Source organism: Muscardinus avellanarius (genome assembly GCF_963383645.1).
Source record: "Muscardinus avellanarius genome assembly, chromosome: 9".
Lineage (NCBI taxonomy): Eukaryota > Metazoa > Chordata > Mammalia > Rodentia > Gliridae > Muscardinus > Muscardinus avellanarius.
The window spans coordinates 89,928,131-89,952,581 of NC_137795.1; the positions used below are offsets into that span (position 1 = coordinate 89,928,131).

A 24,451-nucleotide genomic window follows, 5' to 3' on the forward strand; every position below is an offset into this window, starting at 1 on the left:
CCTGGTGCAGTGGCACATGCTTGTAATCTTAGTACTGGCAAGGCTTAAACAGAAGAATTGTAGGTTCAAGGACAGTCTCAGCAAGTAGTGAGACAGACTTGTTAACCTAATGAGGCCCTGTTTCAAAATAAAAATAAAATAGGGCTGGGGTTGTAGCTTGGAGGTAGAATGTTCCTGGGTTCAATTTCCATTAACCCCACCCCCCAAGAATGAGAATCAAACTTTCTGTTAAAAAAAAAAAAAGAATTTGAGAAATTTTCAATGAGGATTGGCTTTAGCTTATGAATAGAAGCCAGGTGCGGTGGCACACACCAGTAATCCCAGTACTTGGGAGCCTGAGTCAGGAGGATCACTGGTTCGAGGCCAGCCTCAGCAAGAAAAAATGTTAAAGGGCTCTGGATGTAGCTTGGAGGTAGAACACCTCTGGGTTCAATCCCCAGTAAACACACACACGTGTGCAGCGTGCGCGCGCACGCAGACACACAGAATAGAGTAGAAACAGGAAGTTTGAAAATCTGGTATGCATTAGCCAAAGTAAATTAAAAAATCCACATAGCAAGCAGTGACAAAATAGGACCTTTGTGTGACTCCCACCCCCACAATAGCACAGATGTATAGCTGGAGAACTTCAAGGACCTAAGGCTCAAAGCACAAAGAAATTTGGAAATTTGGCAACATAGCAAGCCAGATATCTACCTCAAACATCTAAAAAAAATTTATCGAATCAATTCCTTAGATGAATGAATGGTGGAATCTGCAAAAATTAAGGGTATAAATAGCCACTGGCTAAAAATGAAGAGGGAGCTAAAAATGAGAGGAGCATCAATCAGTAAGCGGCCGTTGGCCGCTCTAGGGAACGGTGCTGGCCTGAGGAACCTTGCAGCGAGGGCTGCGGTCTTGCTGCTGGAGCGGAACTGGGGTCAGGATCTGCCCAGGAGAGGTGGGAGTTGACTGAGACCTTTCTCCTCCCTGCGGTATTCTCTGCTCCTAGCACAGGGCCAGGAATTTCAAAGGGGAAAAATAAATCTATACACGGGAACCAGGAAATAAAGAAAGCATATCTGTTTAGGCTGTAGAGATGTTAAAAGTATAAACTCAGCCAGGAGTGGTGGTGCACGCTTGTGATCCCAGCATTCAGAAGGCTGAGACCGGAGGATCGCAGTTACCAGACAGCCTCAGATACCTAAGTGAGGCCCTCCGCAACTTAGTGAGACTGTTTCAAAATAAAGAATAAAAAATAGGGCAGGGGATGTAGCTTGGAGGTCGAATGCCCTGAGTTCCATCCCCAGACCCGCAAAGAAAAAAAAGAAAAGTGTAAGCTCATTTTCACATGGGTTCACAGTGCCCACTGACAATGGGTGTGAGGTGCAGAACCCCCAAGCCTGAAAATTGCTTGTCAGCTCAAGGTCAACAACACTCCTTGGGCACTGACAAAGGTAGATACAAACTGGCTGGGAAGAGGCAGAGCTTCCATCCAGCCTGCTCAGGACAGACAGAGCAGTGACAACTCTCTGAAAATGAAGGTTTTGCTTACCAAAAGAAACGAAAATCATATAAATCACTAGGGAACAACCCCTAAGCAAAATAGTCAACAAGACAAAAATGTCAGTACTGTTAATCCAAGAACTCTGGATAACTGAAATGTTAGATGAACTTTTATTTTTTTGGTACTGAGGATTGAACCCAGGGGCGTTCTACCTTCGAGATACACTTTCAAGCCCAATTTTATTTTTAAGCTGAAGCAGGGTCTTGATAAGCTGATAAAGAATCTCACTAATTGCTGAGGCTGTCTGTCCTCAAACCTTCAATCCTCCTGTCTCAGCCTCCCAAGTATTGGTATTATAAATGTGCACCACACCCCCCAGCTAGACAGACTTTTTATTTTTATTTATTTATTTAGCAGTACTGGGGATTGAACCCAGGGGCAAACCCAGGGGCATTCTACCTCCCTAGCCCTATTCTTTTTTTTTTGGTGGTACTGGGGATGGAACCCAGGGGGCCTTCTACCTCTGGGCTATACTCCCAGACCTATTTTATATTTTATTTGGAAACAGGGTCCCACCAAATTGCTGAGAGTCTCACTAAGTAGCTGAGGCTGGCTTCTAATCTGCGCAATCCTCCTGTCTCAGCTTCCCAAGCACGGGGGATTACAAGCGTGCACCACCACCACACCTGGCTCCCAGCCCTATTCTTTATGCTTTATTTTGAAACACTGTCTCACTAGTTGTGGAGGGCCTCACTAAGTAGCTGAGGCTGGCTGCAAACCTTCCATCCTTCTGTCTCAGCCTCCCAAGTACTGAGATTACAAGTGTGTGTCACCATGCCCATCCAGACAGACTTTTGAGAGAGAGAGAGAGAGAGAGAGAGAGTGTGTGTGTGTGTGTGTGTGTATGCATGTGGTACTGGGGATGGAACCAGGGGCATTCTACCTCTGAGCATACCCCCAGCCCCATTTTTTATTCTTAATTTTGAAACAGGGGCTCACTGAGTTGCTAAGGACCTCACTAATTAGCTGAGGCTGGCCACAAACCTCCATCCTTCTGTCTGAGGATTACAAGCGTGCGCCACCACACCTGGCTGGACAGACTTTTTTTTTTTGTATTGGAGTTCCTGGAAACCCTTCTACCTCTGGGCTACACTCCCAGACCTATTTTATATTTTTTATTTGGAAATAGGGTCTCTTAATCCAGTGAGGCTGGCTTCGAACCAGCGCGATCCTCCTGTCTCCGCCTCCTAAGCGTGGGGATTACAAGCGTGTACCACCAGGCCTGGCTGGACAGACTTTTAAAAAGTAGGTTTAAAGAGGTTAAGATAGAAAAAGAAAGCTGGGCATGGTGGCACATGCTTATTATCCCAGCATTTGGGATGTTGAAACAGGAGTATCATGGTTTGTGGATTTTAAACAATTTTAACAATTTAAAACATTGTTAGTGATATAAAGAATTTAAGAACATTGTCAAGAATTTCAACTCGGTGAATAAACCTAGTGATCCAAATTTAGAGATTTACATTCTTTTCCACACACCAAAAGCCATCTACAAAAAGTGACCACAGAGCAACGTGAAGCCGAGTCCAAGACAAACAAAAATTCCACAATAAACGAATAAAGAAAACCCCAAACACCAGATACAGATCAGACTCTCTAACCACAGTGCAATTAACTTAGGGGAAATAAAGGTAACCGGGCCGCTTCAGGCTTGAAAATTACAAGCAACACCAGTTACACTTCCAAACAAGAACAATACTTCTAAATAAACGTCCATGCTTCAAAGTAAAAAAATTAAAGTCAGAAAACATCTGAAAAGCACGTGAGAAGTTGTTCTTTGTGTAAAAGCTATATAATTTTCAGGAGATATGAAGTACTTCAAAATTTATAAAAGAAAAAAGCATGTATCAGAAGTAATAAGACAGTATTGATTTGTTTCTTTGACATTTGTGGCAGTTCCCGGCAGAATTAAATTAAAAGCCCCTGGAGAGATTCCAAGCAACACAAACAGCCATGGTCCAATAACCTGGCTTCTTCACCGAGGCTGCACTTCAGCACCTAATGTGCTTTCCATGAAAGTTCCTGAGGGGGAAAAATCATTACTCAGTTCAATAACCTAATTTGGTTTCAAATAATTGACTTTGTAATAATCAAATCCACCCCAAATAGATTAAGATTCGCTCACATTGCTTCCCAAGGTAAACTATAGCCTTCACGAAAAGACACATTTTAAGAATGAAAAACAGCAGCCTTTTGAGGGTAAATACATGCTCCCTCCTTTCTGTCCTGCCACATCAGCCTCCCAAAGGACCATCTGAAGAGACAACTATCATCTGAATAAACTCTGCTCAGCTGTACTTCAGAAACTTGATTTTATAGCCTCAACCAAATAACTAACTAAACTTTCTTATTTATTTTTTGCATACTTAGCAATTAAACTCAGGGCCTTGCACATGCTAGGCAAGTCCACTAAGAGACATTCCAGCCCCCTTTAAAAAAAAAATATTTTAAAGAAGGCTCTTGCTAAGTTTCCCAGGCTAGTCTCACATTGGTAATCCTCCTGCCTCAGCCTCCTGGCTGGTGTGCCACCAAGCCCTACTTAGACTTGGTCTTTGTTTTTTTTAACAGTAGTGGGGATGGAATCCAGGTGTATTCTACCTCCGAGCTACACCCCTAGCCCTATTTTTTATTCTTTGTTTTGAAACAGGGGTTTTCTCACTGAGTTGCGAAGGGTTTCACTATGTAGCTGAGGCTGTCCGTGAAACGCAATCCTCCTCTCTCAGCCTCCCAAATGCTGGGATTACAAGTGTGTGCCACCACGCCTGGCTGACTCAGTCTTTTTTTATTTATTTATTTATTTTGAGGTACTGGAGATGGTGGAACCCAGGGGCATTCTACACTCACAGTCCTATTTTTTCTTCTTTATTTTTGAAACAGGGTCTCACTGAGCTGCAAAGGGACTCATTAAGTAGCTGAGGCTCTCTGTGAACCACGATCCTCCGGTCTCAGCCTCCCGAATGCTCGAATTACAAGCGTGCGCCACCACGCCTGGCTAACTCAGTCTTTAATAGAAATTTTAGCTTACATTAATGAAAAGACTTTCAAACAGGGCATAGTGGTGCGTGCCTGTAATCCCTGAACTTAGGAAGTTGAGGCAGGAGGATCACAGGTTTGAGGTCAGCCTTAGCAATTTAGCGAAACTCTCAGAAACTTACACCCTTTTTCAAAAAAACAATTAAGGATCATATAAAGTGACAACAAAAAGATATGCATTAGATATAAATAGAACATGTACCCAGTTTAACTCTATGCTGTTTCTCTTCTTCGCTTCTAAGGAAAGTGTCTAACGTGCGCAGGTCTGTCATGTAGTCCTCCTTGTCAGTAGGTGAGCTGTACACGGTGGGTGAAGAACGGTAGCGCGATCTTAACCCGCTGCTCTCCACTGGGCCCACGGTGGTAGGGTACGAAGAAGGAGAGGGACTGAAGCTCGCCAGCTGCACAAACCAAAGAACTTGATTTTATTTTTCTAACTGAAAATATTTTTTACTTTTTTAATTTTTTGGTGGTATTGGAGATCGAGTCCAGAGGCATTCTGGCTATGAGTTACACCCCAGCCCTACTTTATTTTTATTTTTGAAACATAGTCTCACCAGGTTGATGAGAGTCTTATTACTTGCTGAGGCTGTCCTCAAGCCTGTGATCCTAGCCTCCCAAGTACGAGGATTACAGGCATGCACCACCATGCCCAGCCTTTTAAAAATATTTATTTATTTATTTATTATGTATTTATTGCAGTACTGGAGATTTAACCCAGGGGCATTCTACCCCTGAGCTACACCCCCAGCCCTATTTTTTATTTTGAAGCACGATCTCATTAAGTTGTGCAGGGCCTCACTAGGTAGTTGAGGCTGGCCACGAAACTGCGATCCTGTCTCAGCCTCCCAAGTACTAGTATTACAAAGTGTGTACCAGCACACTTGGCTTTTTTTTTTTTTTTTTTAACCTTTTAAAAGTAAAACACCAGTGGACGTGGTGATGCATGCTTGTAATCCCAGCATTCGGGAGGCTGAGACCGGAGAATCACAGTTCACATACAGCCTCAGCTACTTAGGCCCTTTGCAACTTAGTGAGACCCTGTTTCAAAATAAAGAATAAAAAATAGGGCTGGGGGGGTAGCTCAGAGGTCTAATGCTCCTGGGTTCCATCCCCAGTCCTGCCAAAAAAAAAAAAAAAAAAAAAAAAAGTAACACACCTAGCCAGGTGTGGTGGTGCACGCTTGTAATCCCAGTACTTGGGAGGCTGAGATAGGAGGATCCAGGCTTGTGGCCAGCCTCAGCTACTTACTGAGGACTTTTGCAACTTAGTAAGACCCTGTTTCAAAATAAAGAATAAAAAATCAGGCTGGGGGAGTAGTTCAGAGGTAGAATGCCCCTGGGTTCAATCCCCAGAAACACACACACACACACACACACACACACACACACACACACACACACACACAAAAAAAAAAAAAAAAAAAAAAAAAAAAAGAAAGAAAGAAAGAAAGAAAGAAAGAAAAGAAAAAGAAAAAATAACACACCTGCTGGGTGTGGGGGCACCCCCCCCCCCAAATCCCAGTACTTGGGAGGCTGGGAGGAGAGGAATGAAAGTCTGAGGACAACTCAGCAATGTAGTGAGATTCTCGGCAACCTAATCAGACCCCATATCCAAAAAAACCAAAAGAGGGTTGAGGGTACAATTTGGAAGTTGCCCCTGGGTTCAATCCCCAGGACCACAAAGAAAAAAGCAAGCATGCTGTTGAGGTTTTGGAAAAGAAACTCTCATTCATTGCTGGTGGGGATGCAAAATGGTACACTTTGCAAAAGTTGGGTGGTTTCTTAAAAAATTCAAAATTCTCTTAGCATATCGTCTAGCAACTGCACTCTTCCATATTTATCCAACGGTTGTTGAAAACTTATATCAACACAAAATCTTATACCCAGAAACAAGTTTTTTAAAAGGTTCTACTTTTTTTTTTTTTTTTTTTTTGGTGGTACTGGGGTTCCTAGAAACCCTTCTACCTCCGGGCTACACTCCCAGACCTATTTTTTATACTTTTTTAAATTTGGAAACAGGGTCTCTTAAGCCAGCGGCTGGCTTCGAACCTGCGCGATCCTCCTGTCTCCGCCTCCCAAGCGCGGGGATTACAAGCGTGCACCACCACGCCCGGCGAAACAAGTTTTTAAAAAAATGAAAATAAAGGGCTAGAAATGTGATGTAGCTCAGTTCATGGGGAAAGCAGCTGCCTAGTCCGTGTTTTTTTTTGTTTGTTTGTTTTTCTTTTGTGTGTGTGTGTGGTACTGGGCATTGAACCCAGGGACATTCTACCTCTGAACTACACCCTTGGCCCTATTTTATTTATTTATTTATTTATTTATTTATTTATTTATTTATTTATTTATTTATTTTTGTGTGGTACTGGGGATGGAACCCAGGGGCTTTCTACTTCCGGGCTACACTCCCAAATCTATTTTATAGTTTACTTGGAAACAGGGTCTCACTAAGCTGCTTCGAGACACACTAAGTAGCTGAGGCTGGCTTTGAACCTACGTGATCCTCCTGTACTCTCAAGTACTGGGATTTCAAGTGTGCGCCACAATGCCTGGCTTTATTTTTTATTTTGAAACAAGGTCTAAGTTGCTAAGGCTGGCCTTGAACCTGTGATCCTCCAGTCTCAGCCTCCCAAGTCCTGGGATTACTAGTGTGTACCACTACACTCATCTCAAGATCCTGATTCTAAATAGGGCTGGAGGTGTAGTTCAGCTGTGTTCAATCCATAACACCACATAAACAGCCAAAAAGTCATTATTTAGATTTGAGGGCAGTAGGACCATGAGTAATTTCCCTTTTATTTTTCTAATTTTCTATACTGATCATATGTTATTTTCCTTGTGAAAACAAAGTACTTTAATAAGTTGTACTTACTTGAGGGTTATAAATTATCACCACACATATACTTACTCATAATATATACAACCACTCATATAATATGTGTACAAAGTTTTAAAAAAATGCCTTTTTGGTATTGGGGACTGAACTGAAGGGTGTTCCACCTCTTAGCTACACATCCCAGAGCTATTTTATTTTTTATTTTGAAAAAGGGTCTCACTAAATTGCTGAGGGCCTTTGGTGAAGCTGCTCAGTTTAGCTGCAAACCTGCAACTCTCCTGTCTCAGCTACTCAAGTACTGGTATTACAAATGTGTACTACCGTGCCTAGCTTAAAATTTTATTAGCCGCCAAAATTAATTTTAATATTGGGTGACCAGTGGTACAGAATTTCATTATGAAGAAACAATATGTAAATTTAGGACCATGTATTGATTTCATTTCAAGACCTTCTCCTAACACTACAGTAGCTAGTGTTGCTAGTCTACATTAAGAGCAACAGCCTCTGAACTGAGTCCCTTCCCCCCTTAGCATTCCTCTTATGCTTCAGGGAGTTAAAATTTTAGCCTGGAATTTCAGCTTCTTTTAAGCCTAAAAACCTCACATTATTGTGAGATTTGAAATAAAGGTTTTTACCCTTGCCATGGAAAGTATCCATACTTCTGAGTATGGATACACACCAATCTCAGGTTTCAGCGCAGAAGATAATACAACATGATAAAAAGCATTACAATTCCACAGGGGTAAACAAAGGCTGTGCATGAAGATGCAGAGGGAAACTGTGAGTAAAGGAAACAAAAGTAAAGAAATCATCGTTTCAACTTGTTTTGAAGACTGCTGAAAGGCATTAGACAATGAACGTCAAGTCACACTTACACTATCTTTGTGATTCCAATTTTTTTCCTTTTGGTGGTGCTTGCTGGCAAGCACTCTCCCTCCCACCAAGCTATGCCCGGCTCTTTTTGGGAAGGTGGTGTGCTGGGTCAAGGAAGGACTTCACACATCCTAGGTAACTTCTGCTGCTGAGCTACATTCCCGTCCTCTTTCATGTTAAGATGTTGTTTAAAGGACTTCGACACAATACCAGGTAATTTTAGTTCTATTCTTGGCTCTTAAATGGGTGATTTGGGCAAGTTAATCATCTACCATTTCCCAGTTTCCTCATCAATTAAATGAGTTTTAACACACAAGATGTTTTAATTATTTTTCCTTTTTTTAATGGTGCTAGAAGCCAGGCATGGTGCACACTCGTAATCTCAGTACTTGGGAGACTGAGACAGGAGGATTACAGGTTCAAAGGCAGCCTCAGAAACTCAGTGAGACCCTATTTCCAAATAAAAAGCAAAATAGGTCTAGAGGTAGCCCAGAGGTAGAAGGCCCCTAAGTTCAATCCCAGTACCGGACAAAAACAAAAACAGGGTCTCAATAAATTGCTGAGGGTCTTAATAAGTAGTTGAGACTATCTTTCATGATCCTCCTGTCTCAGCCTCCCAAGCACTGGGATAATAGGTGTGCTACCACACCTGGCTCCAACCCTTTTCAAATTTCATTTGAAGCTGAGCATGGTAGTACATGATTATAATCCTAGTACTTGGGAAGCTGAAACAAAAGGGTTACAGGTTTGTGGCCAGCCTCAGCAACTTAAGGAGGCCTTCCATAATTTTGGGGGGGGGGGCGGTACTGGGGATGGTACCCAGGGTTATTCTACCTCCAATACACACCCCCAGCCCTACTTTTTTATTCTGTATTTTGAAATAGGGTCTTACTGAGTTGCAAAGGGCTTCACTAAGTAGCTGAGGCTGTTCGCAAACCAGGATCCTCCAGTCTCAGCCTCCCCGATACTGGGATTACAAGCGTGCGCTGCCACCACACCCAGCTGGCCCTCTACAATTTAATGAGATTCTGTTTCAAAATAAAAATGAAATAGGGCTGGGAGGAGGGAGGTATCTCAGAGATAGAAAAAAAATTTTTTTTGGTGGTACTGGGGTTCCTGGAAACCCTTCTACCTCTGGGCTACACTCCCAGACCTATTTGTGTGTGTGTGTGTGTGTGTGTGTGTGTGTGTGTGTGTGTGTGTGTGTGTATCTCCAAATAAAATAATAAAATAGCCGAGGTGTGGTGGCACATGCTCCTAATCCCCTTAATCCCTGCGCTTGAGAGGCTTGGGAGGCGGAGACAAGAGGTATGACAGGAGTGCAGGTTTGAAGCCAGCCTCGCTGGCTTAAGAGACCCTGTTTAAAAAAAAAAAAAAAAAAATATATATATATATATATATATACATATATATATATATTGGGAACAGGGTGGCTTTGAACCTGCGCCATCCTCCTTTCTCCACCTCCCAAGCACGGAAATTACAAGTGTGCGACACCACCCCTGGCACAAAATAAAAATTTTAAGAAAGTAAATTTTATTTGGCACAGTTTCTTCCTAAATTGCCCAAGCTGGCCTTGAACTTAAAATCTTCCTGCCTCAGTCTCAAGAGTAGCTGGGATTCCAAGCATAGGCCATCATCCCTGCAGGACTAGATGATATATCCTCTCTCTTTGTGGTACTGGGAATGGAACCCAGGGGCATTCTACCGCAGATCTACACCCCAGCCCTATTTTTTATTCGTTACTTTCAAACAGGGTCTCACTGAGTTGCAAAGAACCTCACTAAGTAGCCGACAGGAGGCTTACGGTTCACATAATCCTCCTGTCTCAGCCTCCCAAATGCTGGGGTTACAAGCGTGCGCCCCCACACCGGCTTAGATGATTCTCAATATGACTCTCAATTCTAAAAGAAATTAGAAAGCATCATTATTACCTTATTATAACCACTGACAGGCGAGTAGGTCACTCCGGGGCTGTACGAACCACTGCCACCCGAAGACAGACCTTGCAGCTGAGGGCTGTAGCCACAGCTAGTGGCAAATTTGGGACTGGTGCTAGGTGAACGAGATGGGCTGTAACTCAGCACACTCTGACCCTGGATTGAAGGGGAAGGCGGAGAAGGAGGGGTCTGGGTGGCTGCCAAATCATGTGGAGGAGTAGTCTGTACAACTAGAAGGGAAAGAAAAATAAATGACACGTATGTACATGCATGTACACACAGAGATACACACATGTATGCACAGTTAAAATTCTTCTAAAAATTTGTAAGAAACTCAATCTTTTTCATAAGGAAAAGAGAAAGTAACAGAAAGATTCAGTTGCTAAATTACATAAAATATCATTACTAAAAGACATAAATTAGCCCTTTGTGATGGGGCATGCCTATAATCCCAGCAGTTTAGAGGCTGAAATGGGAGGATTGCAGGTTTAAGACCCACCTCAGAACTGGGCATGGTAGCGCAAGCTTGCAATCCCAGTACTTGGGAGGCTGAGACAGAAGATTGCAGGTTCGAGGCCAGCCTAAGCAACTTAGTGAGACCTTATCTCCAAATAAAATAATAAAATAGCCGGGGTGTGGTGGCACATGCTCCTAATCCCCTTAATCCCCGCGCTTGAGAGGCTTGGGAGGTGGAGACAGGAGGTTTGACAGGAGTGCAGGTTTGAAGCCAGCCTAGCAGGCTTAAGAGACCCTGTTTCCCAATAAAATATAAAATAGGTCTGGGAGTGTATCCCGGAGGTAGAAGAGTTCCATCCCCAGTATCACCAAAAAAATAAAATAAAATAAAATAAAATAGAGGTCTGGGGATATGGCTTGGAGGAAAAATGCCCCAGGGGTTCCATCCTCTGTACCACAACCAAAAAACCCCTCAGCACCTTAGTGAGACTCTCAGCAACCCAACACAGAGATCCTGGTATTTGTTGGTGGTCCTGGGGGTGGAACCCAGGGGCTTTCTACCTCCGGGCTATACTCCCAGACTTGTATTTTATTTGGAAACAGGGTCTCACTAAGTCGCTGAGGGCCTCACTAAGTAGCTGAGGCTGGCTTCGAACCTGCGCGATCCTCCTGTCTCAGCCTCCCAAGCGCGGGGATTACAAGCGTGCGCCACCACGCCCAGCCAGAGCTCCTGTTTAAACAAAAAATAAAAAGGCCCAGGGATGTAGCTCAGAGGTAGAATGCAACTCAGACCCTGTTTCAAAATATTAAAAATAAAGTCAGGCGTGGTGGCGCACGCTTGTAATCCCAGCATTCAGGAGGCTGAGACAGGAGGATCGCGGTTGGCGGACAGTCTCAGCTACTTAGTGAGGCCCTCTGCAACTCAGTGAGACCCTGTTTCAAAATAAAGAATAAAAAATAGGGCTGGGGGTGTAGCTCAGAGGTCAAATGCCCCTGGGTTCTATCCCCAGACCTGCCCCCCCCCAAAAAATAAATAAATTAAAAAATAAAATAAAGAGGACTGGAGGTGTAGCACAGAGGTAGAATACACCTAGGTTCAATTCCCTGTCCCATAAAAAAGAAGGAAAGAAATTGGCTTTAATGCATCAAGAGTTAAGTCATTTACTTTTAAATGAACGTATTTATATGAAGTTGCTGAATGTTAGTTCCATTCCATTTATACAAATAGGAATGAAAATCACTGGTCTTAAGACAGTTTACCATATATCTACTTAATAAAGTTGAACCAGATGGCCTTGGAAGTCCTTTCATGCTCTGAATCTATGCAAAGGGAAAATTAAATTAAGAAAGATTTATTGCCAACCTTCTCTCCACCTCTGCAAGAGATAGAAAACACTTACCAGTTGTTTTCAACCCTAAAAGTGTTTGCTGTCCAGGGCTAACCACCAGACTTGTTGGTGCCACAGTATATTTGAAATATCTCCAAAAATCAAATAAGGCATTAAGGCTGAAGAGAGATGCAAGCGCAAGCTCTGGAAGAGAACAACAATTTATTTTAAAAAGAGAGGGGCATGTATTGGCGGGGAAACAAAAAACCTCCTTACTTTAGCAAATTAATAACAAAATTTAAAAAACTACCTTCTTGTTCCTCACAACAGCTACCATTTAATGAGTGTAGATTAAGTGAAGGGCATTAACTAGTGAGCGTCAAACGATCACTAATCCTTGCAACCTTGCACAACAGATATTTTTTGCCTTCATTTTATAATGAATCAACTGTCACAGAGAAACCAAGTGACTTTTATAACCCCTTGCTTTTCAGCTCCTATGGCAGATTTAGATTAATGTGTAGAGACTCTGAGGTTTACTTTACTTATGGTGCTGGAGATTGAACCCAGGGGCATTCTGCCTCAGCTACACCCCCCCAGCCCTATTTTATTTTTTTATTTTATTTTATTTTTTTATTTTATTTTTTTGTTCTGAAACGGCCTAAGTTGAGAAAGGCCTCATTAAATTGCTGAGACTGGACACAAACCTACGATCCTCTTGTCTCAGCCTCCCAAGTACTGAGACTACAAGTGTGCAGCACCACGGCCGGGCTAAAATTTAACATCTATAAGGGCACGTTATAGCCAAGGCGTACAGAAGTGAACACAGAGAAGGAGTGAAAGAACTGAGGAAAGCATCCATGGAGTAGAGATTTGGGCTAGTCTTGAAAGGCGAAAAGGTAGAGAGGCATTTCATTTCAGGAGAGTGACAAATATAAACACCAGTCCTGTAATCACAGTACCTGGGAGGCTGAGACAGAAGGACTTCAGGTTCACAACCAGCCTCAGCAACTTAGCAAGACTCAACAACCTAGTGAGACCCCTTTCAAAACAAAAAAAATAAAAAAAGGGCTGGGTGTATAGCTTAAAGGTAGAATGCCTCTGGGTTTAACCTCCCGTACCTCGCACACAAAACAATTACAAATCTCATCACCCCACAACTTTATTGTTTCTTCGTAGTTACCTGAAATTTTACTGTTTAATAATCTGATTGCCTTCTCTACTAGAATGTTCCTTCCACAAGAGGATTTTTACCTTGTTCCTCTACATCTGTATTCCCAGTACCCACAGTAAGCACTCAATATTTGTTAAATGAAGGAATGATACAGTGAAAATTAACTACTTACCAATATACCAGAGGGGCCAATAAGTCACATTATAATATGAACTAATCAATTTTCCAGTCCTGAAAAAATTAGAAAGTTTTCAGTTTTAAAAAACCCTGAAAATCAACACAAACACAAAAAGCTATCAAAGCAACTATTGGCTACTTAAATTTTCACCCTTTTTTGGGCTAATTAACTTACATTTCAGTATATATCATTCCAGCCACAGATACATTTAGGAGTCCCCAGGCTAAAACCACTTTCCTGGCTTCTGTTTCTTTTCTCATCTTGATGGTTCTGTCAATAAGGAAAGCACTAGGGCTTGCCTCTCCTTGCATCTATTCCAAAGGAAAAAAATCACAGGAATTAATGAAACTACTTCTCCATTTAAGCAAACGTTTGTGTCCTTCATAAAGTAAAAACTGTATATGTTTCCTCATGTTTAAAATGCTTGACCAATTTTTTTTCCCACTTGAATATTATATGAAAAAAAGAACCCAAAATTATACCTTCTTTGGCACCACAGAGAAATCCACCAGAACTGGCTGGTTATTTCAGAGAACAATTTAATACTTTCAACAAATAATAATGTCTTTTTTTTTATAATCAAAGGGTTGATTATTATGTCTGCAAATACTTCACCTTTAATCTTCAGTTATGTCACAGGGATTTGACTAAGGGTTAAGAAACTTAAAACACCATTTTGGGGAGAAAATGTCATATAACCCGGATGTGGTGGCGCAAGCCTGTAATCCCAGTACTTGGGAGGCTGAGGCAGGGGGATTGCAGGTTCATGGACAGCCTCAGCAAATAGTGAGACTCCCATCAACCTAGTGAGACCCTGTTTCCAAATAAGAAATAAAATCAGGCTGGGGGTGTAGTTTGGAAGTAGAAGGCCCTGGGGTTCCATCCCCAGTCACTCTCACACACAAAATGTCTTTATAAATTTATCCTGTAAGTCATATGGAGGAGCCATTACTGCGCCTGTCCTTAAATAATCCTGCTCTCAAATTGCTATAAACCAGAAAAATATTTTGTGTGCTGATTAAGTACAAGACTTTACACATGAGACCAGTGGGTACCCAGAGTGTGAAGGGAAAAAGAGTCGGGAAAGTGTACATTCAGTTGGGTCCACAGTGGGATTCGCATTTCCTTTGTTTGCTAGACTCAATTCTTAGTGACAAGTGGGAACCTGTTCCAGCTATAGGGGGCCAAACCCCATGGAGCGCAGAGCAGCTCCCTTCCCGCTCAAAACTTCCCAGCCCAGGAGAGCCGCCCTCCCAGGCTCCCTCACTACAAACTTTGGTCGCCCCTAAGATTTCCGTCTTCACTTTCACTACAAGTGGCGGGGCGCCTAGCCACATCTTCCCTTGGCCAAACCCTGGGCAGGTTAGTAGGCATGGGACTCCCAAAGTCCGCTTGGACACCAAGTCCAGGGAGCACAAAGACGACCCCGAAAACGCACCATGTTCTTCGGCCGGAAGCCGCGGGCTCGCGCCACTCCCTACTGCGCATGCGCGAAGCCAAGCTCCGGGGAAAGAAGCAACCGACTGGCGGAGCCTACAAAAACCGGAAGAACTGCGCCGTCTAGTCTCGCGAGAAGAAGGGAGGGGCGGAAGGACCGAGCTCCGAGCGTTACCAGGGCAACAGCTCTTGGATCTGTTGCTCCCACTCTGCTGATGGGAGAAAGCTGAGGAGTAAAATGCAGACCAAGTTCTGAACCCGCATTGAAAAGTAATAATTATAACAAGATGAGTTTTGTGTATGTTAACATAATTTTAGCTTCTTTCAGGCCCTTATGGACTCACATATGTAAGCGGATTTTATTTAGCAGAGTAATCTGTAGGATAATTTGTGTTTGATAATTTATCCAGACACCATCTGCAATGACGAAGCATTTATTTCCCCTTTGTCAAAGTATATATTTTCCCTCAATTGTTCTGACTCGATGTAAATTCTTAAGTATTCGTGAAATGAAATTGCAGCAGTTAAAAAAAAACAATTTTGTTTTATTAATGTTAGTGATTCTTTTGTGGTACTGAAGATTGAACCCAAAGGCATTCCACCTCGAGTTACAACCCCAGCCCTTTTTATTTTTTGTTTTGAAACAGCCTCGCTAGGTTTGCTGAGCGTCTTGCTAAATTGCTGAGGCTGCCTCCTCCTGTCTCAGTTTCCCAAGTACTGGGATTGCAGGCCTGCCACCACCATGCCCTGCTGAAATTAAAATTTCAGTGTTAAAAAAAAAACCCTCTTTTTCCCCTGAATATTCTTTTGAAATAATGTACAATATTGAGGGAAAGTTTTATAAGGGAGTTGAGTTTTTTTTTTTTTTTTTGTGGGTCTGGAGATAGAATCCAGGGGCATTCAACCTCCGAACTACACCCCCTCCCCTATTTTTTATTCTTTATTTTGAAACCGGATCTCACTAAGTTGCGGAGGGCCTCACTAAGTAGCTGAGGCTGTCCGTGAACCGCGATCCTCCGATCTCAGCCTCCCGAATGCTGGGATTACAAGCGTGCACCACCACGCCCGGCTTGAGTTTGATTTTATTTAACAAATGCAAAAAGTGTGTCATTGAGCCAGATGCAGAATATAAAAAATAAAAGCTTGTTCATTTCTGTCCCTGGAGCCCAGTCTGTGTAGACTCACAGGTGCCATAGAAGGCCAATTGAGGTGAGTTCAGGGAACCGGCAAAAGGCAGGTCCTGGTCCAGGTCTGGTGTAGTCCTGGTCTAACTGTTGAACTTCCAGTCATGGCAAGTTTCCTGGTGTTGGTGACTCAGGCCTGAGGCCCAGAGCGCCAATGGGCCAAAATACACAGGGTCTGGGGACTTGTTCTGCATATAGAGAAGAGTGTCCCATAGATGAAAACACAATAAGCTAGTATAATGTTACTTCAGGTGCTTCCAGTGATTAAAATATTTCCTAAAGTGGTCAGGTACAGTTACCCACACCTGTAAGTATTTGGGAGGCTGAGACAGTAGTTTTGTAGGTTAAAGGCTAGCCTCAGCAATTTCAAAATAAAAAGGGCTGGTAGTATAGCTTGGAAGTAGAATACATCTGGGTTGAATACCCAGTATAACAATAACAATAATAATAATAATAACAATAAATAATAATAATAATAATAATGACCTAAATAAGTCAAGTAGAAGAAAATAAGGTATTGCTTTTTTATTATTTATTATTTACTTAGTGGTGCTGGGGATTGAACCTAGGGGCATTCTACTTCCAAGCTATACCCCAGCCCTATTTTATTATATTATTATTGTTATTATTTTGTGTGTGAGGGGGTACCATGGATCAAACCCAGGGATATTCCACTTCTGAACTATATGCCCAGCCATATTTTAGTTTTTATTTTGAAACAGGATCTTACTAGGTAGATGAGAGTCTCTTGTGATTCTCCTGTCTTAGCCTCCCAAGTATTAGGATTTCAGTTGTGTGCCACCCAGCTTATTTCATTTTTTATTTTGAAACAAGGTCTAAGTTGCAGAGAGCCTCAGCTAAATTGCTGAGGCTGGCTGCAAACCTGTGATTCTTCTGTCTCAGCCTCCCAAGTACAGGGATATAGACATGTACCATCTCTTCTGGTTTACAGACTGCATATTAAAATCTGCATGTACACCATCTTAAAAGATCTAACATACTCTTTTTTTTTTTGTGGTACTGGGGATGGACAGAGGCACACCTCCAGACCTATTTTTTATTTTGTTAATTAATTAATGTGTGTGTGTGTGTGTGTGTGTGTGTGTGTGTGTGGTACTGGGGTGGAACCCAAGGGCTTTTCTACCTCCGGGCTATACTCCCAGACCTATTTTATACTTTATTTGGAAACAAGGTCTCACTAAGTTGCTGAGAGCCTCAGTAGCTAAAGCTGGCTTTGAACCTATGCCATCCTCCTATTCCATCCTCCTGTTTCAGCCTCCCAAGCTCGGGAATTACAAGCTTGCGCCACTACACCCAGCTCTAACAGATACTTTAAAGTGAAAATTTTAAATAATTTTTACATTGCCTAAGCAGCAGTATGATTTGGCTCTAGTTGTAGATTTAGAGATGAAATAACTTAAAAATTGTTCAAACTGAAAGGGTTCAATTCAATGTTACTGTCAAAATTAGAACACCAAGTTCCCATCTCTTCCATGCCTATCTCTTTCCTAAGAAGAAACTGTATACATTTGATGTAATTCTTAATAGGTAATTCCCCCTTAATGAAATCTATAAATTATTGTGCATTTATCCAAGGTTTTGTTTTTTTTGGGGGTACTGGGGATGGAACCCAGAGTCACTCTATCTTTGAACTACACCCGAGCCCTTTTTTTTTTTTTTTTTTTTTCAGTAGTGCAGATGGAATCCAGGGTCATTCTACCTCCAAGCTACAACACAGCCCTATTTTTTATTCCTTATTTTGAAACAGAGTCTCACTGAGTTGCAAGGGACTCACTAAGTAGCTGAGGCTGTCTGCGAACCATGATCCTTCTGTCTCAGCCTCCCAAATGCTGGCATTACAAGAATGTGCCACTATGCCTGGTATGCCCGCCCTATTTTTATTCTTTATTTTGAAAAAAAGGATCTCACTAAATTGCAGAGGACCTAAGTAGCTGAGGCTGGCCTTGAACCTTCCATCCTCTTGTCTCAGCCTACCAAATGCTGGGATGACAAACCTGCACCCCACATCAGGTTTATACAAGGTTTAAAAAAGAACTCTACCAACTTGATAGACAGTTACCATTATGTATCAGTGTGACCATAATAAAATATGGTAGACCATGCTTGCTCCCTAAAACAAAACAAAAAAAATCACAGACAGGATAGCTTAAAACAGACTTTGTTTTCAATTTGGAAGACTGGAATTCTCAGGCCAAGGCTCCAGCAGGGCTTGTTTTTTCCCTGAAGCCTGTCTCCATGGCTTGTAACTGGTTACCTTGTCTTGAGTCCTCATGTGGGGCCTCTTTTTTCTCTAATGTGCTGGTGAATGCTTAGTGTCTTTTATCTTTTCATAAGGACACTAGTTGTATTGGATTAGGGCTCCACCCTTATGACCTCATTTACTTTCATTACTTCTTAAAAATCTTATCTCCAACTATAGTCAAATTGAGGGTAAAGTATTTGACATTTGAGTTTTGGGGACACAACTCTGTAATACTTTAGAATGGTGTATGTTAATTTACAATGGTATGATTCTTATAAGAGAGACTGATAAAAGTGAGTGGTACCGCTGGGCGTGGTGGCGCACGCTTGTAATCCTAGAATTTGGGAGGCTGAGACAGGAGGATTGTGGTTCTCGGACAGCTACTTAGTGAGGCAACCTAGTGAGATCCTGTTTAAAAAATAAAGAATAAAAAATAGGGCAGGGGATGTAGCTCGGAGGTCAAATGCACCTGGGTTCCATTCCCATACCTGCAAAAAAAAAAAAAAAAAAAAAAAGAGTGGGACCTTAGATACTTAGATTTGAGGATATAAAATTATAAACAACCAGGATAAGAGCCTGCCAAGGGGTTAGGCCGGTGCTGGTGCCAGTGGCCAGCATCAGAGCCTGCTGTGAGGCAAGGCCGGTGCTGAGGCCTACGAGACCAGGATAAGAGCCAGCCAAGGGGTTAGGCCGATGCCGGGGCCAATGGCCGGCATTGGAGTCTGCTGTGAGGCAAGGTCGCTACTGGGGCCTCCGAGGCTGGGATTGGAGCCTGCTGAGGGGTTAGGCCGGTGCCGGGACCAGCAGCCAGCATCGGAGCCTTCCGTGAGGCAAGGCTGCTACTGAGGCCTCCGAGGCCGGAGTGGAGCCTGCAGAGGGGTTAGACCGGGGCTGGGGCCAACGAGGCCATCATCAGAGCCTGCTGTGAGGCAAGGACGGTGCTGGGGCCTCCGAGACCAGGATCGGAGACTGCCGAGGGGTTAGGATGGTGCTGGGGCCTGCAAGGCTGGGATCGGAGCTCACTGTGAGGCAAGACCGGTGCTGGGGCCTCTGAGGCTGGGATCGGAGCCTGCCGAGGGGTTAGGCCAATGCTGGGGCCAACGGCTGGCATCGGAGCCTGACAGGAGGCAAGGCCGCTACTGGGGCCTCCGAGACTGGGATCGGAGCCTGCCGAGGGGTTAGGCCAGTGCTGGGGCCAGCGAGGCCGGGATCGGAGCCTGCCGTGAGGCTAGGCCGGTGCTGGGGCCTCCGAGGCTGGGATTGGAGCCTGCCGAGGGGTTAGGCCGGTGCCGGGGCCAATGGCCGGCATTGAAGCCTGCCGTGAGGCAAGGCCACTACTGCGGCCTCCGAGGCCGGGATCGGAGCCAGCTGAGGGGTTAGGCTGGTGTTGGGGCCAGCGAGACCGACCAGAATCGAGGCCTCCCATGAGGCAAGGCTGCTGCTTGAGCCAGCGAGGTCTGGATCAGTCCACCGGGTAGCCAGGCTACTACTGGGGCCGTCAAGAGTGGGATCAGTACTTGCAACACAGCATGCACACAGAAATATCGCAGAAAATATAAATCAGATGCTTCCCCTAATCAGCAATAACTAGGAGGAAAGGGGCAACAGGAAGAGGTCGAGCTATAAAAGGGCCCTATAGTGAAGCAACTAATGTGACCAATCAGAGGGTATGGAATAGTGGAGGACGGAGCCTCTTTAAAAAGCAGGAGGTACATAAACAAATGTATCAAAGTTAATCACCAAACAAGCATAGGATCAAGGGAGGGGGAGGGAATGGGATGGGGGCTGGATAAGGGCTGATTGGATGATGTATGCTTGTATATTCTCTCAAGTCTTGTACTCCAATGTGATTGATATATGACTACAATGCACCAATTTAAAAAAATTACAAACAAGTTTCAGAGGAAAGAATATTGAGGCAGAATGAACCATATTGAGGTACAGAGGAAATACCATAATTTTTATGAAGTTGGGTAAATCTTCCAAAAACTTAAGAAACCCAAGAAGCACTTGTCAATTCCTGTAATAGTCCCCTAAGTGTATGTCATAATAGGTTGCCAAGGAAGTTGTCATACATCATGAAGTGAGATAAGTCCCAGTCACCTTCATCCCTTTGAGCATGTTTTATTTTCTAAGCAAGAAGCCATCATGGGAGACCTTTTTTCATTGTTTTGGGAGGTGGATCCTGCCCCCATACCTTTAACTTTTACCATTCCAAGTCAGGATCAGGAATGCCGGAAGGATGACTCTTGTGGAACGATAGGGAGCTTCCTGTTTTGGTATTTTGTCATTATCTTGGTCCTGCTGTTCTTCTCTCGGGCTTCTGTCTGGGTAAATCCTTTTTCATTTAAAATATTAGCTTGAATGTATACTAGGGTATTTTTTTTAAATGAATTCACTTTGAAGAAACTATGTTTAAAAGTTTGTTTTATAGTTTTAAAAAAGAGTTCAATGTCATTTTAGAGAATCCAAGGATATGGAAAAGGTTGAAGAAGAAATTTTAAAACTAATCCTATCTCATAAATAACTACTGTGTTAACATTTTAAAGTACATTCTTCTAGGTTATTGTTTTTCTTTATTTTCTCTGTTCCAGTATGTATGTACGTATGTATGTATGTATCTTTATATCTATCATCTCTTTTTGTTTACTGTTACATGGTTGGCATTCATATCCTGCTTTATAAACTTAATTGTATATTGTAAACAGTTCCAAAAATTATATTCACTCAGCAGCACTTTTAATGGCATTATGGTTGCAATGTAAAAAATTTGCAATTTTAAGACATTTAGGTTGTTTTCCATGTGTCCATATGCTAGGTAATGCTGGGATAAACTTCGTTGCCAGTGAGGCTTGGTGGTGCAAGCCTGTAATTTCAGTACTTGGGAGACTGAGACAGGAGGATCACGGGTTTGGGGATCCTCGGTAAATAGTGAGACTCTCATTAACCTAGCAAGACCCTGTTTCAAAATAAAGATAAAAATAGGGGCTGGAGCCAGGCATGGTGGCGCACGCTTGTAATCCCAGTATTTGGGAGGCCAAGACAGGAGGATTGCATGTTCGCAGCCAGCCTCAGCTATTTAGTGAGGCCTCTGCAACTTAGACCCTATTTTAAAATTAAGAATAAAAAATAGGGCTGGGAGTGTAGCTCAGTAGTAGAATACCCCTGGGATCAACCCCCAATTCTGTCCTCCCCCCAAAATAGGGCTGGATGTGTGTGTACCTTGGAGGTAGAATGCCCCTGGGTTCAATCCCTAGCACCTAAATAAATAAACAAACAAACAAATAAATAAATAAACAAAGTCCTCTACTGATTGATTTCCAAAATCCTTTTGTAACTATGTAACTCTTATCAGAGATACAAATTATTCATACTGATAAGGACATGTTTTAGGATTTGGGAGTTTCTTAAATGAGGCAATATACTTTCTGTAGAGAATAAGATGCAGAACTAAACAGAAGGAAAATCACCCCTCTTGATCACCTATCAGCAGAAGAAACTGCCATCCTCTTAGGAATGACATAGTCCACTCTATCAGGACTGCGATGCCCCAAAGTATTATGAGCAACCAAGCTCTTATAAATTGCTGACATAGAATCCTTGCTAACCATTACAACCAGGCTGATGATTAGCCAAGTCGCCATCATTAAGCAGCACAGCCAGAAACTTGGTCTGGCAATGGTCAGCTAGACTGGGAGAGGAGAAGCTTTGCTATGCCTGTGCCAGCCGGATTCCATTATAATAATCAAAGACTCTTTCCCCACCACATCCTGGCCAAGGAGTGTCATCTAAAGTCTGAATGCTTCTCAAGGTAAATACTTTGCCAAAAGGAGATTTAGAATAGTGATGGCTTATATGTGTCTTAGACTCTCTAGCCAAGTATATTGAATTTGTCTGGCCTGGCAAGAAAAGCTACTTTAGAAAATTAACAAAAAATTGAAATCGATCACTGGCAGTTTCATCATGAAGTCTACTTAAGAAGTCTAAGCCATTCCTCTGCTCCTCTGCTTGCATCAGCTCTTTGGAGTCACGAAGCATTAAGCTGCAAGGATCTTAAGAGAGCTTGTGGTCCAGCCTCCTGTCTGTAGGCATGCAGGATATTGGTGCAAGCAAGATATCCTTATCCACCTTTTTTAATTTTTATTGATAAGGTGTCAGGAAATTAAGTGACATGTGTAATGTTGCACAAGTGGTGCCAGTGACAGGGGGATAGCCTAGATTTCCTCCCATATTGTTTACTTCAAAGCATAGTTCGAAATGTTGAATTAAATCTATTCAGAGCTGATTAAAACCTTAATTATCTCAGGGGTTTCATTTTTCACTTTGTTCCCTTTGTGGCAGCTACAATCGACCGGGCTGCGTCTGCTGAAGGGTCCCAGAGTTGAAATCTGAGGACCAAATGAGACTAGTCGAGGGGGTTGGAATTTTCCCTTCACTTTGAACTTCTTTTTCTCTGCTAAACTCTGGGCCTTTATTTACAAACCTTGAAGTCCTGGTAATAGCGCAGTGGAGATGTGGTGGTAATTATCCTCCGGCGTGAAGCTGCTGATTTCCTCTGGATTTGCCACTTTTTGAGATGTGCTTACCCTTTTGCTTTCAGAGACTATAGATACTCTATTTAGCCTATACAGTTGTTTGGTGTTTATTCAGATTGTTAGTGCTGGCATTTTTCTGGAGAATATTAGTCCCAAATCCTTACTTTGCTCATGTCAAAACTGAGCTAAGGAGGTGTTGGGTGGCTTGGTCAGATCCGAGTTGGTCAATGGCAGAGACAGGGCACAGCGGGCGTTCCTCCCCTGCCCGGGGCCGACGCTGCTACTCTGTCACACACAAAAACAGCCACTAAGACACTTTTCCTAACCACACTCCGTACCATTCTACTTAGCTTAATGCAAAATCTTTTCTTGTGATTTTGTGGCTATATTTTGATTTGACATCAAATGTGGAAGCTTTCTATAGAAATGATATAGGCCTAATAAGTGGGTTTTTTTTTTTTTTTTTTTTTTTTGGTGGTACTGGGGTTCCTGGAAGCCCTTCTACCTCCGGGATACACTCCCACGGGCTACACTCCCAGACCTATTTTTTTAACTTTTTTATGTAGAAACAGGGTCTCTTAAGCCAGCGAGACTGTCTCCGAACCAGCGCGATCCTCCTGTCTCCTCCTCCCAAGCGAGGGGATTACAAGCGTGCGCCACCACACCCGGCCTAATAAGTGTTTTTAAACACCTTTCCCACTCTATCACAAAAGTACACATTATAGGAAATGTAGAGATTATAGGAAAGTAAACACAATGAAATAAAAATCACTCCAGATAACGTAGAAATAACCAACTACTATGACTTTTAGGTTAAAAAATTTCCAACCTTTTAATAACTTTATATATTAAGCTTAAAATATTTATAGAGTCCCCAACGAACTCTGTGTGTGTGTGTGTGGTACCAGGGATGGAAACTAGGGGCATTATGCCTCTGAGCTACGCCCCCAGCCCCATATTTTAGTCTTTTTATTTTTTGAAACAGGGTCTCACTGAGTTTCACTGAGTTGTGAAGGGCCTTGTTAAGTAGCTGAGGCTGTCCGAAAACCACTGATCCTCTGGCCTCAACCTTCTGAATGCTGGGATTACAAGCGTGCGCCACCACGCCCGGCCTTCCCCAGCCCTATTTTATTTTATTTTTCATTTTGAAACAGAATTTCACTGAATTGCTGAGACTGTCCTTGAGCCTGCAATCCTCTCACCTCAGCTTCTCAAGTACTAGGGTTACAGGTGTGTGCCACAACGCCTGGTTCAGTGTCTACTTTTGAGTGTTGAATTTTATATTAATTATACTATGATGAATATTTTTGTGTAAAAAGCTTTTTCTCTTTTGAGGGTTATTTCCTGGTGATAGAGACCCTGAGGAAAAATTATATGTCAAAGGTGTTAATGAATATTTCTGAACTTTTCAATACCGTCTGAAAGAATTTTTTTTTTTTTTTTGCATTTGTATCTTTTGGCAAAATCATTTCCAGCACCAGAAAGTGGAACACTAATCTGAAAAAATGGGACAAATGTATTTATAGAGTATTGATTGGGGCAGAATGTTTGAAATTGGAACTATTCAAAGAAATCAATTTCTTCTGATTGCCATATTCACAAATTATAGTTGCATTTTGAAGGAAATTTTCTGAAATATTAAGTCCATGAATTCAGATATAGACCTTTG

At 42.6% G+C, this 24,451-nt stretch overlaps 2 protein-coding genes across 3 annotated transcripts in view; one reads left to right on the plus strand and one right to left on the minus strand.

Annotated features, from left to right (window-relative positions):
- TMEM209 (transmembrane protein 209) overlaps nt 1-14,858 on the minus strand; it is a gene marked incomplete at both ends in the record, with an annotated part of 40,139 nt that extends 25,281 nt beyond the window's left edge. Inside the window, 6 exons of one of the 2 annotated variants that reach the window (XM_080701960.1) lie at nt 4,782-4,980; nt 10,222-10,457; nt 12,084-12,215; nt 13,358-13,416; nt 13,538-13,674; nt 14,802-14,858. In XM_080701960.1, coding sequence (XP_080558086.1) covers nt 4,782-4,980; nt 10,222-10,457; nt 12,084-12,215; nt 13,358-13,416; nt 13,538-13,674; nt 14,802-14,804 — 766 coding nt within the window. Of the gene's footprint in view, nt 1-4,781; nt 4,981-10,221; nt 10,458-12,083; nt 12,216-13,357; nt 13,417-13,537; nt 13,675-14,801 lie in introns of those variants that run through there. The other variant, XM_080701959.1, reaches the window with a different exon arrangement.
- Nucleotides 14,859-20,395: 5,537 nt separating this feature from the next.
- The window catches only part of SSMEM1 (serine rich single-pass membrane protein 1), a gene marked incomplete at both ends in the record, with an annotated part of 10,945 nt that continues 6,889 nt past the window's right edge, over nt 20,396-24,451 (plus strand). Inside the window, one exon of the mRNA XM_080701228.1 lies at nt 20,396-20,578. Coding sequence (XP_080557354.1) covers nt 20,396-20,578 — 183 coding nt within the window. The remainder of the gene's footprint in view (nt 20,579-24,451) is intronic.